General features: G+C 36.8%; 1 protein-coding gene across 1 annotated transcript in view; it reads right to left on the reverse strand.

Moving 5' to 3' along the window:
• Positions 1–16,789, reverse strand: part of WRN (WRN RecQ like helicase) — a 111,639-nt gene extending 94,850 nt beyond the window's left edge. The window contains exons 1-7 of the mRNA XM_035003828.1: positions 15,788–16,789; positions 14,819–14,931; positions 11,154–11,299; positions 10,146–10,294; positions 9,136–9,285; positions 7,631–7,703; positions 1,428–1,542 (exon numbers count right to left, since the gene is read on the reverse strand). Coding sequence (XP_034859719.1) covers positions 1,428–1,542; positions 7,631–7,703; positions 9,136–9,285; positions 10,146–10,294; positions 11,154–11,299; positions 14,819–14,931; positions 15,788–15,883 — 842 coding nt within the window. The 5' untranslated portion in view covers positions 15,884–16,789. The remainder of the gene's footprint in view (positions 1–1,427; positions 1,543–7,630; positions 7,704–9,135; positions 9,286–10,145; positions 10,295–11,153; positions 11,300–14,818; positions 14,932–15,787) is intronic.
• Positions 16,790–18,645: the final 1,856 nt, after the last annotated feature.

The raw sequence follows: 18,645 nt of genomic DNA on the forward strand, positions 1-18,645 counted from the left end.
AATAAACTCAAAATGGATGAAAGACCTAAATGTGACAGAGGAATCCATCAAAATGCTAGAGGAGAATGCAGGCAGCAACCTCTTTCATCTTGGCTGCAGCAACTTCTTGCTAGATATGTCTCCAAAGTAAGGGAAACAAAAGCAAAAATGAACTATTGGGACTTCATCAGGATAAAAAGCTTTTGTACAGCAAAGGAAACAGTGAACAAAACTAAAAGACAACCTATGAAATGGGAGAAGATAACTGACTTATCAAACAAAGGGCTAGTATCCAAAATATATAAAGAACTTATTAAACCCAACATCCAAAAAAAAAAAAAAAAAAAAATCCAGGCAAGAAATGGGTAGAAGATATGAACAGACATTTGCTCCAAAGAAAACATACAAATGGCCAACAGACACAAGAAAAACGCTCAGCATCACTAGGCATTAGGGAAATACAAATCAAAACCACAATGAGATACCACTTCACACCTGTCAGAATGGCTGAAATGAACTCAGGAAATGACAAATGTTGACAAGGTTGTGGAGAAAGGGGAACCCTCTTACACTGTTGGTGGGAATGCAAACTGGTGCAGCCACTCTGAAAACTGCATGGAGGTTCCTCAAAAAGTTAAAAATAGAACTACCCTACAACCCAGCAGTTGAGCTACTAGGTATTTATCCAAAGGATACAAACATAGTGATTTGAAGGGGCACGTGCACCCCAATGTTTATAGCAGCAATGTCCACAATAGCCAAAATATGGAAAGAGCCCAGATGTCCACTGATTCATGAATGGATAAAGATATGGGTGTGTGTGTGTGTGTGTGTGTGTGTATAATGGAATATTACTCAGCCATCAAAAAGAATGAAATCCTGCGGGGCACCTGGGTGGCTCAGTTGGTTAACTGTCTGCCTTCGGCTCAGGTCATGATCCCAGTGTCCTGAATGATACCTTGCCATTTGCAACGACCTGGATGGAACTAGAGGGTATTATGCTAAGCAAAATAAGTCAGTCAGAGAAAGACAAATACCATATGATTTCACTCATATATGGAATTTAATAAACAAAACAGATGAACATAGGGGAAGGAAGGAAAAATAAAAAAAAATGAAAACAGAGAGGAAGGCAAACCATAAGAGACTCTTAACTATAGGAAACAAACAGAGGGTTGCTGGAGGGGAGGTGAGTGGGGGAATGGAGTAATTGGGTGATGGGCATTAAGGAGGGAACGTGATGTAATGAGCACTGAGTGTTATATGCAACTGATGAATCACTAAATTCTACCCCTGAAACTAATACTACAGTATACGTCAACTAGACTGAATTTAAATAAAAAATGTTTTTGAAAATTTCTGAGTCTACCTTAATAAACAGTAATTCATTATAAATAGGAATGTGCAGTAAGAACAAACAGAATTGGTAAAAACAGGTAATATATAACCTCTGTGGATTTTCCAATTTTTTCAAAGTGTCAGGAAGACGCTTAGCCAGATCCATCATATCCTCAGAGATTGAAGTCAATTGTTTCTTCACATCACTAGGCAGCATTTCCTCCTCTGGACAAAAAGAATCAATGTTAATTTTCAAACCACAAAGCAGAGAGATTTATTTAGCCATTTATTTAAACAGTATTAGGGGTCACATTTTCATTTTCTTTCCTTAAGTGAATTCCAACAAAAGGACTTCCTTATTCTATCTCCATATCACCTCACTTTATTTCCCTTTCAGATTTTTGCTACTTGAATTTTAGAATAAATTCCAAATGATCTACATTCATACACATTACAACCAGTGGTTACCAACCTAGGCAGAAGAAGGCAGAAATGAGAATCTGAACCCATCTACACTATCAAAATCAGAACTGATTTCGGTGGGCTATTAGTTATGAAACATAGTTTAGTAAACATAACCTGAGTCAACAGCCATGCCTCACTTCCCTTCTTATCAGTCATGACCAAAATAAAATGCAAGCCTTTCCAATCAGCAGTTATCTTCCAAACTCTCAACTTCATCCTGTCTGGTACATCATTCTCCATCAACACCACACCTGCGCTCCTTCCTCGAATCCTTCCCCTGCTTAGAGTTTCTTACAGCTCATCACCATTTTCTCTTGTCCTTCAAAAGTCCAGCTCCTCTGAAGCATGCGACATAGGACTGTACCATCTGTTATTCCTGATTGCCGCATCTTGTGACCTCAAAATCACATCCCTTCATTCATTGAAGATTTTACTGCCTGGTTCACTGTCTTTTCCTTCACTACTACTCCTGTGATAATTCCACCTAAAAGTGTGGCCTTTTCAGTGCTTTGATCCTTCCATTTCCAACAATCTTTTCCTCCACTGACTTCAGCCACCCATTCGAGAGTCATTTGACCTTATAATTGCCAATAAAGTCACTACTTCCAAACTTCAATTGTAAGCATTCCACCCTCTGAACACCAGCATGCTGGCTTGCTTTCCAGGATGCCCTCCCCAGTACAACTATTCTTTCCACTTTCAGTGCCAAATCCACTGATCCTATCACCTTTTCCATATACCTTATCCCTCCCACTCCCCACAATGTCTTTTTTTCCTTTCTTACCCATTTTTAATAATCATTCCCTTGTACGTCTGGACTCTGACCTCTTTTGCTCCTTCCTCCCTCCATGGTACTTTTTATCTAGGAAAACCCCTATTCTAATTAAACCCAGCTTTTTTACCTACTTGATGCCTATACTCAAAGAGTTGACTACAGTTGAAGATAAAACACAGCCAAGATGACTCAGCTTGCTTTAAATTCATGACAGAGATCTCAAAGGAATCCTCAGTAGTGACTGTTAAATATTCTATATTTCCCACTTTCCTACTATCGAGATGACTATTTCATACCTCTTTCTTTTTCTCCAAGCCTCTAACATCTGCTTGCTCCTCCTTTTACTCGGGGAACAACCTCACTCCTCATTACACTAAGAAAATAGAAAAAGAAAACTATCTCATCTTCCCACCCCCCATCTGCTAATTAGTCTGTACTCACAGAACTACTCTCATTTACAGCAAAATTCCATGAAAGAGTTGTCCACACGCACTGTCTCAAATTTTCTACTCCCATTTTCCCCTAAACAGACTCCAACCAAGCCTTCGCCCCCACCACTACAGCATGGCTGTTTTGGGAAAGGTTACCCAGGGCCTCCGCACTGTCAAATCTAATTGTCAGGTCTAGTTCCTCATCCCCTTCAGATTCTCAGCTATTTAAAACAGGTGATAACTTCCTCCTCCTTAAAACATGTTCTTCCTGAGGCTTCTGGACACGACACCTCTCAACGTTCCATCTTTCACTACCGCCCCTTCTCAGACCCTCTTCAATGTGCTCTCTTCATCTCCCTGATCTCTAAATGTCGGTGTGCCCTCTACATCAATACTTAGGCCCCCTCTGTTCTTTATTCCAGTCACTCCCTCTTTCATCTCCTTTCACTGCTTTAACTGCCATCTATATCTTAATGTTTCCCAAAGTTACATCTCCAACCTCAACCTTTCCCCTGAACTCCAGAATCACATTTCCAACTGTGATATCTGCTTGAATATCAATAAGCACCTAAAATTTAGCATATCCAAAACTGAAATCTAGATTTTTCTCACCCAAACCCACTTTTCCCATAATCGTTCCACCGTAACTGATCCTTCCATTCACTCAGCTGATCCAACCAAAATAAACATTGTCCTCTCAGTCTCTAGATCTTACCCCTTATGGAGAATTCATCAGCAAATCCTTCACAATCTACACCTTCAAAACATATACACAATCTACCACTTCTCACCATCTCTACTGCTACCAGCCTAATCCAAACAAGTGTCATCTCCTGCTGGGACTACTATAGTAGCCTAACAGCCTTCCCTGTCTAAACACTTGCCCTTTTATAGCAGCCAAAAAAAAAAAAAAAATCCTTTTAAATTTAATCATGTCATTTTTCTGCTCCAAACCCTCTAGGGTTTCCCATCACTCTACTTTATATTTATTGTAATTAATAAAATATGAAGCCATAGTCACCACCTGTAAGGCCCTAAATGATCCGGCCTAAGCTCCTTTTCTAGCCTCATTTCCTCCCACTCTGACCCTTACTCATTTTGCTTCAGTTATCCTCACTGTTCCTCAAATAAGGCAAACAATCACCCTCAGACACTTAGCTCTTTCCCCGATGCCTGCTACATTCTTCCCTCAGATAGTCACGTGGCTCTTTCGCTCATTTCAGTGAAATGAAGTGAAGGCGCTTGGTCTCCTGTGTTCAGTCCACTTTCCCCTATAACTGAAACTGTGCCTGACTCATAATAAAAACCCATCAAATATGTCACATGAATGAATGAATGAGTAGCCCCTTTCCAAACCAATCTTCTAAAAAAGAAGTTATTTATACATACTTTCTCATGTTCCTTAGATCTAATAACTCTTCTATTCACGTTAATGTGATTTCTACTCACACCACTCCACTACTCCACTCTTGCTCTGCTTATAGCACCTTTATGTTCCCAAAGCCTTTGGACCCTTTTCTGTTTTAATAGCACATGCCCCCAAAAACCACTCTCTCCCCGGAACACTCTTTTGTCAGCCAATACACCAAAGCTGCTGGGGTCAACGGTTACAAATCGTTGCCATGTTGCCAAAACTGATGATTAATTCTAAATCCCCAGTTTCTCAAATTCTCAGCAGGACTTAAAACAGATTGATAACTGCTCCTATGTAGCTCTTCACTTAGCTTTCGGCAAACCGTATCTCCTAATTTCCTTCTATGCCAATGGCAGGCAACTCCTTTGCTGTCCCTTCCCCCATGCAAACATGAAATACTAAGAGTTCTTCAAAATTCTTAGTCCCAGTTTTTTATCTCTAACAAAAACTGTCCTCTGAGCCACAGCCTGGATATCTAAGTGCCCCTGGCCACCTCCACCTTGCTATTTGACAGCCCTCCTTCCTTTAATGTGTCTAAAATCAACTGTGACTCCTCAGCTCCAAAGCTTGCTCCTTCTCTTCAGTGGTTTTCACCCCTGTTGTTCGTGGCAACAACACAGTAATGATCCTTGACACATGGCTGTCATCATCACACCAAATTCTGCTGACTCTACTGCTCTAGTAAATGTATTTAGAATCTATCCCCTTCTCCACTCTCAATACAACCATCCAAGCCGGGTCACCACTGCCTCTCCCTTGGATTGCTCTCTCAGCCTCCTAAGGAGGTTTCCCACCATGACCCTTGCCCAGCTACAATCCATTTTCTACTCTACAGCCCAAGTTATTCTTCTTTTTCTTTTTCTTTTTTTTTAATGTAATTCATGTCACTCCTGTGTTTAAACCCCCCAATACCTCTTAGGAGGAAATTAAACTCCTCATGTAAACATGGCCTATCTGCTTTCCTTGTTCTGCGTCTCTATCCCTCACTCCATCATATTCAGCAGTTCACCACGCTGAACTACTTTCATGAAGTTGCCTGTCGATACTATGATCTCTTTTTGCGCCTGCTGTTTCCTGTGCCTATGACACTTTTCCTCTACTCTTTCGCTACCTAACTCCTGTTCCTATTTCAGGTCTTGCCTTAAACATCACTTTCTCCAGGAAATACTGCAATACTTCCAAATATGTATCCGATGGCTCTCCTATGTGCTAACCACAACGCCTTGTTTTCCCACATCATGAGACTCATCTCCCTATACCTATGCCTTTTTTTTTCATCTCTATGTCCCCTACAAACCTGTAGATTTCCCTCTCAGGAAGCAGATCATGAGTGCCTTATTCATTACTGTATCCCCACATCATAAAGTGCTAAAAAAATTTTAATAAATAAGTAAGTTTATTTTTATCTGGTATCTTGTTTAGTGTTTATTAGGACCATCCTGGAGTAAGCTAATATTTTAACAAGGAGAAACAATGTGCAATATCCTTTTATTTTCTGATATTATAATCCACTTTAATTCTTTAATAAGAAGAAAAAACACAATTGTATAACCAAAAGTGGTCATTTGAAACTATCATATATAAATACACCAGGGAAATTAAACAACAGTGAGGCTGATACCTCTGGCTTCATAACAGGAAGGGAGGAGGGGGAGTGAGGAAAAAAAGAAAGACTGGTAATCTTTGTTACAATTCACTAGGATCCTAGTCAAGGTACCTCACTTCAGATGTCAAACAAAATTTACTCACACATATAATGCAATAAAGAATAAAAGTGAGGGTCAAACAATGCAGTATTGAAATGACAGGTACACTGATACCAGGACTTCTAGTGGTGACTTTAAATATATGGTACATTAGTGAGAAATATCTTAAACATTTCCTTAGAAGCATTTTAATCAGAGACAAAATTGCATGTATAACCTAGAAGTAATTCTGCAAACCACAAATTCAGAAAACCATGAATCCCCTCTATTGAGTTTAATTGTTATGATTTAAATGAGTTCTATATTGTTCTCCAGATCAGCTTCAAAAACCTATCATCCGCTCAATTTAAGCAAGGTAATTTCTAGCCACAGTACCTTTGGCTATAGAGAGTCAGGAAGCTCTCATCAGAAGTGGCTTTCCAGGGAAAGAAAGAAAGCATAAGGGGTCTTCTACCTTATTAGGTAAAGAAGGAGGGTCTATTACAAAGAACATGAATCCCTTCTCAATGGCAATTAATAAGGGTACAATATAATTTTAAATGAGGAGGTCACACCATATCTTTAAGCTTATTTAGCAAAATCACTAATTTAATTAACATCTTTTTTAAGATTTTATTTATTTATTTGAGAGAGAGAGAGACAGCAAGAGAGGGAACACAAGCAGGGGGAGTGGGAAAGGGAGAAGCAGGGAGCCCGATGTGGGGTTCGATCCCAGGACCCCAGGATCATGACCTGAGCCAAAGGCAGACACTTAATGCCTGAGCCACCCAGGCGCCCCTCATTTAATTAACATCATAACAAATACAATTATTTAAAATCTCCAAAAGAAGCTACAAGAATAGGAATAACAACTCCGTAGATCAATACAGTTGCTTATAATATTCTGTTCCTCTTAGTGCTCACAACTATTCTATGCAATAGGTATGTGGCTATCAGCTACATTCCAAACATGGGGAAACATGTAAACCTCAAGTCACATGGCAGGGATTCCCCTTTGATTTCTGTGACATGAAAGCCCATGCTCTTCCACTCTACTATGCAGGTCTGCTATCGCTGACCTATTGAGGTATCTGAGAAAAGCACTGAAGTTGAACAAAGTGGCCATACTTTTTGGAGAAAAACAGCAGTTATCTTACCCTAGAAAAATTTAGAAATTTAAACCAGGACACTATAAAGTAACTAGTACACTTTAACTATTTATAGCAAGGATGTAATAATCTCCAGCCTGGGAGATAATTGGTTGTGTCACTGATGTTATCAAAGCCACAAAGCCCCACCTAAAGAAGCCTAAGGAATAGCAATGTGACAAAGCAGTAGTAAGTCCTCCTCTGCCACAAGTAATGTGCCTGAAACTCTAATCTTTGACCAGAGAGATCTCACACCCTATTGTCAACACGGTTCAGACACTCAAGAAGTTGTAATACTAAACAGTTTGCACATGTGTAAATATTCACTTTTTGAAGATAAACCTCATAAAAGAGCAAATTCAAATTTTATCTTTTATTTTTAGAGCACCACATACCTTTTTTATTTATAGCAAACCTTTGCACAGCACCACCTAAAATCTCTAATTTTTGATAAATGATGAGACCGGCCTATTAAGAGAAAAAGCAGAAAGGTGAAGAGTATGCTAAAGATAACCAAAATAAAGCTATATGTCCCATCTTTAGAAAAATCCAGAAGAGTGACTCCCAAAGCACCCAAAAAGCTGCATTCAACTTACTGTGTTACACAAAGATCTATGTCTTCATTAAATCACCACACCAATTTCGAGAACGGAGAAAGTAAGCTGCTTGCGCCTTAAAAGTTTTAAATTTTTATCTTTTAATATTCGATATTTAAGGAGTTATCCAAATCAAGTAACTTATAAGTGGGACTCCAACAAAATACAATCAAGTAAGAGAAATCTGTTTTGGCGACACATATCCACTCCCCCGTATCTCATTAAATCAGCTGTGAATGTTGGCGTATGAACAGCCCTCCTTCCAGGCACTGTTAACAGGAACAACCAAGTCACACTGATTTTTCATGAATAAAAATGCTACAGAACTTGCACGAGTTCTCAACAAGTTCTACGATTTTTTTTTAACAGAATGTAAAGGAAAATTATCACCCTATTTCCTGACAAGATTGAATTTTTTTCTGTTTTTAAAAAAAGGAGTTTCCAGGCCTAAAAACAGATGCAAAAAGGGAAACAACAAGATATTCATCTACAAATGAAAGTATAAATTAAAGGGACGCCTGGGTGGCTCAGTCGGTTAAGCGTCTGCCTTCGGCTCAGGTCATGATCCCAGGGTGCTGGGATCGAGTCCCGCATCGGGCTCCCTGCTCCACGGGGAGCCTGCTTCTCCCTCTGCCTCTGTCTCTCTCTCTGTCTCTCATGAATAAATAAATAAAATCTTTAAAAAAAAAATTAAAAAAAAAAAAGAAAGTATAAATTAGGGAAAAAGAAATCCACAGGGACATAAAATATATTTCCTGCAAAAAACAAAAACAAAAAACAAATAATGCTAAACATTAAGATAAGCCCAAATTTCAGTATGTATGAATATGTAAATATGAAAATACAACTGACTAACAGCAGTGGAAAGCTAAATTTGGAGGTAATTTTCCTAAATTTTTAGCACATTTTAAATGTAACTGTAAGAAATAATGCCAGTTTCAATATAGAAACTATAATTATTTTTATCTGAAGTTGTTTATAAATCAAATACATCATCAGTACCATTTGCGTTTACTCAGCCTGTGTTTATTAGCTTTCCATGTTTTCAGAGAGATTACATTTATTACACATAAATTGGACATTATTTTGGCTTCATGACAATTAAAAATACTAGCACTTTGGTACTTGCTAATTAGTATTGAGAATTATCAGTTTCACTGAATGTCTTCTTAAGCATTTTTAATGCCAACCTGATTTAAAATATTTTAGTTGAGTTTGTACAACCATTACAACAAAATTCTTCTAAAGTAATTTATTATAAAGTATAAAAAACACATCATAATTTAAAGATCTTTGGTACATACATACGCATCAGTGGCTGCATATAGTTTCTGATCCTCAGTGAGAGGAAAATCACTCCAATTGCTACAGCGGATAGATCTGTCTTTCAGAAGCTGTTTGCCAAAGAGGTGTTTAACCAAACCAGTGAGGCTCCAGATCTCTGTACATTTCAGCTAGAAGTAATGAAAAATCAATACTGCAAAAAATTCTATTTTCAGATATTCCTAAATACCATCAAATGCCCATGCCGCAAATAAAGTTGGAAATGTTATCACCAAAATATATGGCAGAGATAGTCCTTAATAAATTTCCCATCACTAGAAACCTCATTTTCAGTCCACATTATAAGAACTGAACTCTGGAATTTCCCCAATGTAGGTATTAAAATTCTTGGACTGTAAAAGTATTATTCATGGAAAAAAGCTGGATAGGTTGGTACGCTTTCTATCCAGCCCAGTGACTATCTGGCTAAACATGCGAATTTAACTTAATGACTACATTAATAAAATATATGAAATAAGGGTGACGGAATTGATGGCCAAACCTCCACTAAGCCCATCATACCACAAGAGCTACATTATGCTTTCCCTTAAAAAAAAAAAAAACTGTTATTGGTATAAATGGATCAAAGGAAAAACTTAAAATACAATATTTAAATATACAAATATATGAAATAAAGTGAAATAGTACTAAAGGGGGGTGCTAGCTTAAAGAAATTTCTCTAAGGCAATGGATTAGAACTGAAGGTTTTCATTATGGAATACTCATTTGGGACTTCTTTATTGTTACAATAACATACAGCTTAAAGTATTTTTTTCAAAATATCTAACATTCAGATAGATGGGACATTCTGTGAAACACAATCTTGTTTATGTAAATAATATATATATTACATCTACCTTTTTTTAAGTTTTTATTTAAATTCCAGTTAGTTAACATACAGTGAAATATTATTTTCAGGTGTCCCAACATGGTGATTCAACACTTCCACACAACACCAGAGGCTCATCACAAGTGCACACCTTATGCCTACCTTTTCATTGGCAACATCTGTCAGCTCCACAAAATTCTTCAAATCGATATCAAAGTCACGCAGAAGTTTCTGCTGATCTCCTTTGATTCCTACACCTGCTTTTTTAATTGCTTCATTTTCAAGCAACATTTTTAATCCCTGAGGAAAAACTGTAACATTTTATTATTATTTCCATAGGTTCTATCAAGTATTATTGATTTCTTTTCTTTTTTTTTTTTTTAAGATTTTATTTATTTATTTGAGAGAGAGAGAATGAGAGAGAGCACATGAGAGGGAGGAGGGTCAGAGGGAGAAGCAGACTCCCTGCCGAGCAGGGAGCCCGATGCGGGACTCGATCCAGGGACTCCGGGATCATGACCTGAGCCGAAGGCAGTCGCTTAACCAACTGAGCCACCCAGGCGCCCCTATTGATTTATTTTCTACTTCTTACACATTCTATGTTTATATTTAAATTTGTTTATGTTAAGCTTAAATTCAGAAACACATTCACCTTGAGTATTTTTTTAAAAGATTTTATTTACTTATTTGAAAGAGAGAGCACAGAGGGAGAGGGAGAAGCAGAGAGCCCAATGTGGGGCTCAATCCCAGGCCCAGGGATCATGACCTGAGCCAAAGGCAGCCACTTAACTGACTGAGCCACCCAGGTACTGCCACCTTGAGCATTTCTTTTCTTACCTAAAGCAAAGTCCTGACTGATAAATGACAAGAAAAACAACTGGTTTGAAAACTTCCTCTGCTAACATTAACAGTATATTCCTGATCATTTAGCCCCTCAAAACTTCAGTTCTATACTGTCTAAACCAGGAATAATATCAATACCTGATGGAGATGTTGTAAAAATAAATAAAACAGGGATATGGATGAATCAGATGGAACATGAATACTTCAATAAATGTAAGGTGATGAGAGAAGCACCAGCTAATTCAAAAGCTTAATTTTATAGGGATAAAGTTGACATAATACAACTATCAACCATATAAAAATGAAACAAAGAAAAGAGATACCAACCTGACATAGAAGAAATATGAAACAAGTAACATTTGCTCTCTGACACACATAACTGAATCAGTGCAACTCTGCTCAGTTTCCCTTTATTGTATATTGGTGGCCATTCCATGTCAAATCCTACCACACCTCCAGTAGATAGATTGGTGCTACAGGGGGGAAAACAGTGCAAATTAATTACATTAAAATTTTAACTTCTATATACCTTCTGCATTCCAAAAATTAAAAGACAAGCCATATATGGTAGAAGATATCTATGATACAAATACCTGATAATAAATAGCCAGAAAATATTAAAAATTCCTTGAAAAGTTGGTAAGAAAAAGACAGATAATCCAGTAAGAAGAAGAAGGAGGAGGAGGAGGGGGAGGAAAAATATAAACAGGCAATTTCCATAAGAAAATCCAAATAGCCAATAAAGTCAAATAAATATGTGAAGACATGAAACCTCACTTGAAATCAAATGCAAATTAATTGATATAATTTCATATATATATGAGTGGCAACAATTAAAGTCTCACAGTATCAAGTGCTGAGAAAGATATCTACCTGTGGGACTGCTCAAACACTGGTGAATGTAAATTGGTAAAATCCTTTTAGAAAAGGCTTTGACAATATTTAGCTGAAGATGTATAAACCCTATGACCTGCAAGTTTTTTCTCATAAATATATCAAACTCTCAGATGCAAACAAGCAGACAGATGTTTAAGAATGTTCATTGCAGGAGCACCTGGGTGGCCCAGTCGGTTAGGCATCCAATTCTTGATTCCATCTGAGGTCATGATCTCAGGGTCTGGGACTGGCCCTGCATCAGGCTCCGCGCTCACGGGGAGTCCGCTTGAGGTTCCTCTCTCCTCTCCCTCTGCCTCTCCCCCCACTCACACTCGCACGTGTGCGCGCTCTCGCTCTCTCTCTCTCTCTCTCTCGCTTTCTCTCTAAAGTAAATAAATCTTTAAAAAATAAAAATTTGCTTTAAAAAAAGAATGTTCATTGTAATACTGCTCTTACTGGCAAAATGGAAACCAACTATTTCCATCAACAAAAGAATGGACAAATTGTGGCATACAGAAACAAATATTATATATAAATTAAAATAAAGCTACATATACAAAAAACATAAAATGTTGTGTTTTTGACTCTCATAACAGCATATGATATTTGGGGATATAAAAATATAGATATAATAGAAAACATGTGAGGGAATGTTAAACACTGAACTCATGATAGAAGGTATCTCAGAGGGCTGCAGAGGGGAGAATCAGAAAGGACATACCTGGGGTTTCAGCTGTATTTTATCGTAACATTTCTTATTAAAGATTTAAAGAAAATGGATATTAAGATTTGCTAAACCTAGGGTTTTGTTGTATTATTTTCTATTTTTGTTTATATTTGCGTATTTTATAATTTTTAAAAATTAAAAATGTGTATCACAAAAGAATCTCAACTTCTGCATTGGGCCAAGATGGAGTAACAGTGATCGACATACCTTTCCTCTATGAACAAACAGAAAATTGGACAAAGAGAAAATTGGACAAAATAGGTAAACAACAACAGTTTTCAGACACTGAACAATAGGCAATACAGGACTATGCTCTCTGAGGGAAAGGAAACCATGGGGGAGCCCTACTGCTGCCCCCGCTTTCTATCTGGACTTTCCAGACACCAGAACAGGGAGAAGTCAAAGCAGAGCACTGAGTTAGGGAGACAGGGTGCAGAGCCAGACACGCTGAAGGAGCTGGAAGTAGTTACTGGAGAGGAGGGAGCTAGGCAAGAAAGAGTATGCACAAAGAACAACCAGGGAATCATCAGATGAACAATTCCTAGGGCTTACATGCAGGAAAGAGGCATTAAAGCTCTGAAAAGTCACCTTAGAGAGTCTTGTTGATCGCCTGGGGCAGTCAGCAAAGACTCCATAAGGGTCACACCTTATTATAGGGCTAAATTATTCCCAGAGTAAAGACTCCTATCGACCTACCCTAATAAAGCTTAAAAATAAAGGCTCAAAAGGTAAAAGCTGATCTTCAGGTAACTTAACTGCCTGACAGAGCAAAGCTCTTTTCTTTGAAGAAAAAGAAGCAAATCCAACACTCAACAAGGTAAAATCACAATGTCCAATCAAAACCACTGGCAGTAGGAAAAAACAGGAAAATGTGACCCCTAAACAGGATAAAAATCATTTCATAGAAAAAATAACTAAAATAATGGAATTAACAGACAAGCACACTAAAACAACCATTATAAATATGCTGAGTATGTTCAAATATTTAAAAGAAAACATGAATCTGAGAGCCAAAATGGAAGATATTTTCTAAAAAGAAACAAATGGAACTTCTGGAGATGAAAAATACAATAAAATTAAAAATTCACAGGATGGGATGATGGACACTACAAAAAAGTGAACTTGCAAACATAGCAAAAGAAACAATTCAAACCAAAACACAGAGAGAAAAAGAATTAAAGAAAAACAATAAAAGACTGAAAGGGAAGAGAACCCCATGACCAATGACACAGTATTAAGCAATCCAACCTGTGTGTATAGAGACTACCAGAAGGAGAAAAGAGTAACAGGATAAGGAGAAAAAAAAAAAATCTAAAGAAATATTTTAAATCTGATGAGACTAGAAACCCACAGACCCAAACAGCTCAATGAACCCTAAGCAGGATGAAGACAAACCACACTACACAAAGGCATATCATAATCAAATTGTTGAAAACCTGTGATAGCAAAAATCTTTAAGGTAACCAGTGGGGGTAAGAAAAAAAAGTCTGCCTATCATAATGTACACAGAATTCATCGGAACTACATTCCTCAAATCACTTTAAGCTTATTGCCTTTAGATATGACATGCTAGAGCACTGACAAAGGTAAGATGGTAGAGTTAAGATATAATCATAAATGACAGATTTTACCTTCTCTATGAGACAAATTTTGTTCTATATAATGAGACCCAAAAGTGGGCAGTTAACCAAAGTAGGAGTGAGGACACCTGAATACTATTTCTAGAATTCATCTACCACCAGAAGATCATTAATAAATAGATTAACTTACCTCTGTATCTTTTAACCATTGCAATGTACAACAGTTTTAAAAAAAAAAAAAAAGGCAGGTATACAACTTCAAAGAAGATCTGAATGAATTCCCTACTTCTCTCCTTGTAAAATGCTTTAAGAGCCTTGGATTGCATTATTGCATAGTCCTAATTTAACAAGGCAATTTTAAAAAATACTAACAGTCATTTCTAATGTTCTTAGGAATCATTTGCTAAAGGCAACAGAGCTGATCACAACCATTATTCACTACTACGTTGTTATTTTTAATGAAATATAAAAGGGGCACTTGGAGGTTGAATAATTCTTGCATTTTTTGGTCCTACATTGGTGAAATAAACAATGTGCTTATTTAAGTATTTAAATACTGAAAGTAATAAAAAATTAGGTAATAGAAAGGATTATGAATGAACAAACAGGTACATTACACATTTAATCCAGTGATTTTAAGATTTTTTTAACATAAAATTAGAACTTGTCAAATGATATTCTACATGTAGAAATGATTATCTATGGAACACACCTTAACTATAAAATTCAGTATACTTACAAATACTGTTATAATAGTTATCTTCTAAGGGTCCAAATTCAAATGAAACTAGAAAATTCAAATCTCTTACCTAATATCTTCCGACAGAAAAGAACAATCACTAGCTTCAAAACTATAAACAATGGATCCAGTGAATTCTAAGAAAGGGAGGTCATCTTCGAAAACACTCTTCTGAATAGATGCCTTGAGTTAAATAAGATTACAGAAAGGCACAAATAAAGTTAAATAAGAGATGTTCATGGAAAAATTAAAGTTCAGTGAAGCACTCAAATTATAGTTCTAAGTTTTATCAACTAATGTTCTATAGACTAACGAAGTCATAAGGACAACGTAGCAAAAATAAAGCCATCCAAAAATTATTTTTCTAAAAAGCTTATTTGCAAACTTCTAATCCTATTTTCATAAGAGCACTTATTTTATTAATTTTTTTCTGTAATTATATTAGTATTCTAGATGTAATAATGTTGCCTTTAAGTTTCTGAAGAGTGGCTGGTGGATCTTGAATCTAAGAAAACTTAAACTTGCTTATGCACAAAAATTCACCAAAATAAATACTGTCTAAATTATCTAAATTAGAACAAACTAGTAAGGTCAACCATACAAACTAGATAAAAAGGTAAAATACAGAGTTAGAATCCCCATTTTGTGGGGCGCCTGAGTGGCTCAGTTGGTTAAGCGACTGCCTTCGGCTCAGGTCATGATCCTGGAGTCCTGGGATCGAGTCCCGCATCGGGCTCCCTGCTCGGCAGAGAGTCTGCTTCTCCCTCTGACCCTCCTCCTTCTCATGCTCTCTGTCTCTCATTCTCTCTGTCTCAAATAAATAAATAAAATCTTTAAAAAAAAAAAAAAGAATCCCCATTTTGTAAGCTCCATTAAAATTTAATCCCATTCACCCAATAAATGACTAGGTTGTGGTTCAATCACCCAACAGCAACTAACTTAAATGGTGACCTGCAGTTTACAAGTGAGGACTGACTGATTTTACAGTCAAATTTACACTAAATTTCCCATCTGAAAGAATAATTGGTGAACCACATACCTTTCCTTCTACTGCAGGACAGGTCTCATTCTGCACAGACATCCATTCAGGAAGTTTCCGCTGCTGTGGAGTTGTTTCCAACTTTTTTTCATTCATCTTAGTAGGCTCTAGTTGCAAAATTCAAAAAACAATTACTCTGTGAATAAATATAGTGCAATCTTTGAAAGAAAACTCAGAGAGAGGCCTGTGGATATGACTGAAGAACCAAACATGCACATTTAAAGTTACGGCATTTGGCCCACATGTAGATTTTAAGAGCTGGAATTGCAAAACAAAAGGAAACATATAATACGCTGGATCTAATAATTATATATTTAGTAGTATTTCTTCTTTTTAAAATAAGTGAGCCAGTTTAATTGAGTTCTAAGGTTCTAGTAGTTTCAAAATCCTATTATTCTATGACGATCCTTTCAAAGAATAATCTTTATCTCATCACTAACGACAATCCTTGGGTGTGTGAATTCTTACAGATTTTGACATCTTTAATTTTCTTATCATCTGTCCTAAGATCTAAGTAAACTCCGCAAACTGTTGGACTTGCTCACGTCTACTTGAAAAATGAATTTTTAGACAGAACAGCTTTCTTATATTAAGAGTTTTTTTTATTAAGCTCTTGGCCTAGTAAGTGAACAAATTTCCCTAAGAATAAGAGTTTCACAGAGGATATTTTTAAAAATCTGTTACTAGCTGTGAGGGCTCTTCTCAATGTAAACCACATGTAAAGAATGGTTATAGAAAACACAATGAATAGGAGAACCATGACAAACTCTTTTTGTTAAATGGCAAATGGATCCATACTCTGGTGTGACCTAACATACTACATTGAAGTAGCTTTAAGTTCTTAATAAATCTTTCCAACTCCAACCTTAGTTCCTATTATCTCAAATTTCTAGTAAAGGGGCAGCAGTTTTAAATATATACCTGAAGATTCTTATGATGAAATATGTTAATATGAAATAATCACAGCAACTATTTATGATTTAGGGATAACCTGTTATCCCTATTGGATACTTAGCAATATAAACCCTGAAAAAATTACACAGTATCAGCAGGTATCCATTTTAATTGCTCATTTTCTCAAGCATGAACCCCCAAAACTGAGAACACTGATAATTTATAAAGGAAACTTTTAAAAGATTACTGTAGCAAAATTTTCTATATAGAACCAACTCCACCACTCTTACGCATTGGGAAGGAAAGGGTTAAGAACAGGTTGGTAATCCACTCAACCTACTGGGGGAGGGGAAATGAAAGACCTCAGCCCTGGATCCCAGTAATACACTAATGACCTCAAACCAGAAGGTAGCCTTATAAACCTATCAATGATACTTACTAGCAGAAAAATACCAAAGAGGGGCGCCTGGGGGGATCAGTCATTAAGCGTCAGCCTTTGGCTCAGGTCACGATCCCAGGGTCCTGGGAACCAGCCCCAGGCTCCCTGCTCAGCGGGTAGTTGCTTCTCCCTCTCCTATACCTCCTGCCTGTGTTCCGGCTCTCGCTGTCTCTCTGTCAAATAAATAAATAAAATCTCAAAAAAAAAAAAAGAAAAATACGAGAGTACCTATCTAGAAAATGCTGTTCGCAAGATATAGCTCAATTATCTGGACTGCTCATCACAAATGAGCCTGGAATTATGCATTTATTAATTTATGGCTGAAAAATGGGGAGTAGTCAAGTAAGCTGTGTAACTAAGAGAATATAAAACAGAGAAGTTCCAGGGGCGCTTGGGTGGCTCAGTCGGTTAAGCGTCTGCCTTCGGCTCAGGTCATGATCCCAGGGTCCTGGGATTGAGCCCCGCATCGGGCTCCCTGCTCCGCTCCGCGGGAAGCCTGCTTCTCCCTCTCCCACTCCCCCTACTTGTGTTCCCTCTCTCGCTGTGTCTCTCTCTGTCAAATAAATAAATAAAATCTTTAAAAAAAAAAAAAAAAACAGAGAAGTTCCAAAACCAACACAACTTCCTTTGTGCAATTTATTTATTTATTTTTTTGCACACATTGCTCAAAACTATTCTGTTAATCCAAAACCATAATGTGTCCTATTGCAAAAGAAAAGGACATTTTTGGAATCTGTGTCTGACAGTCTGGGGATCCTCCAAAAAAAGAATATGCCATCTGCACTTGGTGCTTGCTTGTATTCTTTGAATCATTAACAAAGTTTGGCTTTGGGTAAGATCTATGATTCACTGAATCAGAATGGACAACTCAAGTTTGGGTGTTACATTTATATTATATTAATGAGATAAAATATGTAAAACATGTTTTTATAAAACGTTTTACAAATGTTAGTAGTTATTAATACATTTATATGTGTCACAAATTCAAAACTCTTAAAACAAGAGTTAAAAATTGACCCCAAAGTGTACTTTTATATATATTTTGTTCTTAATCTTAAAATATTATTTTTATGAAGTCGGAAAACAAGTTTTTGCTATACACAGAGTAGATAATTTGCAAAACTGCCAGAAAATTGTGGTTTCTGCAAATAATAGACAACTCTATAAAAACAACTATAAAATCTTAGAATTTTGTAAGTAATTCACTCACACTGCCAAAACAGAAATAAACTTCAGTAACTCTTCCCTGAAGCCACCTATAACACTAAAATAATTTTAATTTGAAATGGCTAGTTTTCAGATGTAAAATTTCTTTTTACACACAAAATTCTGTCTAGATGCTTCTAGGCAAAGAATTTAAAAGTAAACTTGTTTACAGACCTAACATCTTTGTCAAATTTACTTAGATCTCAGGACAGATAAAAGCACACAGCAAATTAAGGTTGCAGAATAATTTGCAACAAGGAAATTCTTCAAGATACCTAAAGATTTTAATCGTTGATCAGATAAAGGTTATTCTCGGAAG

This window comes from Mirounga leonina, unplaced genomic scaffold (assembly GCF_011800145.1).
Source record: "Mirounga leonina isolate KUSES-001 unplaced genomic scaffold, KU_Mleo_1.0 Mir_128, whole genome shotgun sequence".
NCBI classification, from domain to species: Eukaryota; Metazoa; Chordata; class Mammalia; order Carnivora; family Phocidae; genus Mirounga; species Mirounga leonina.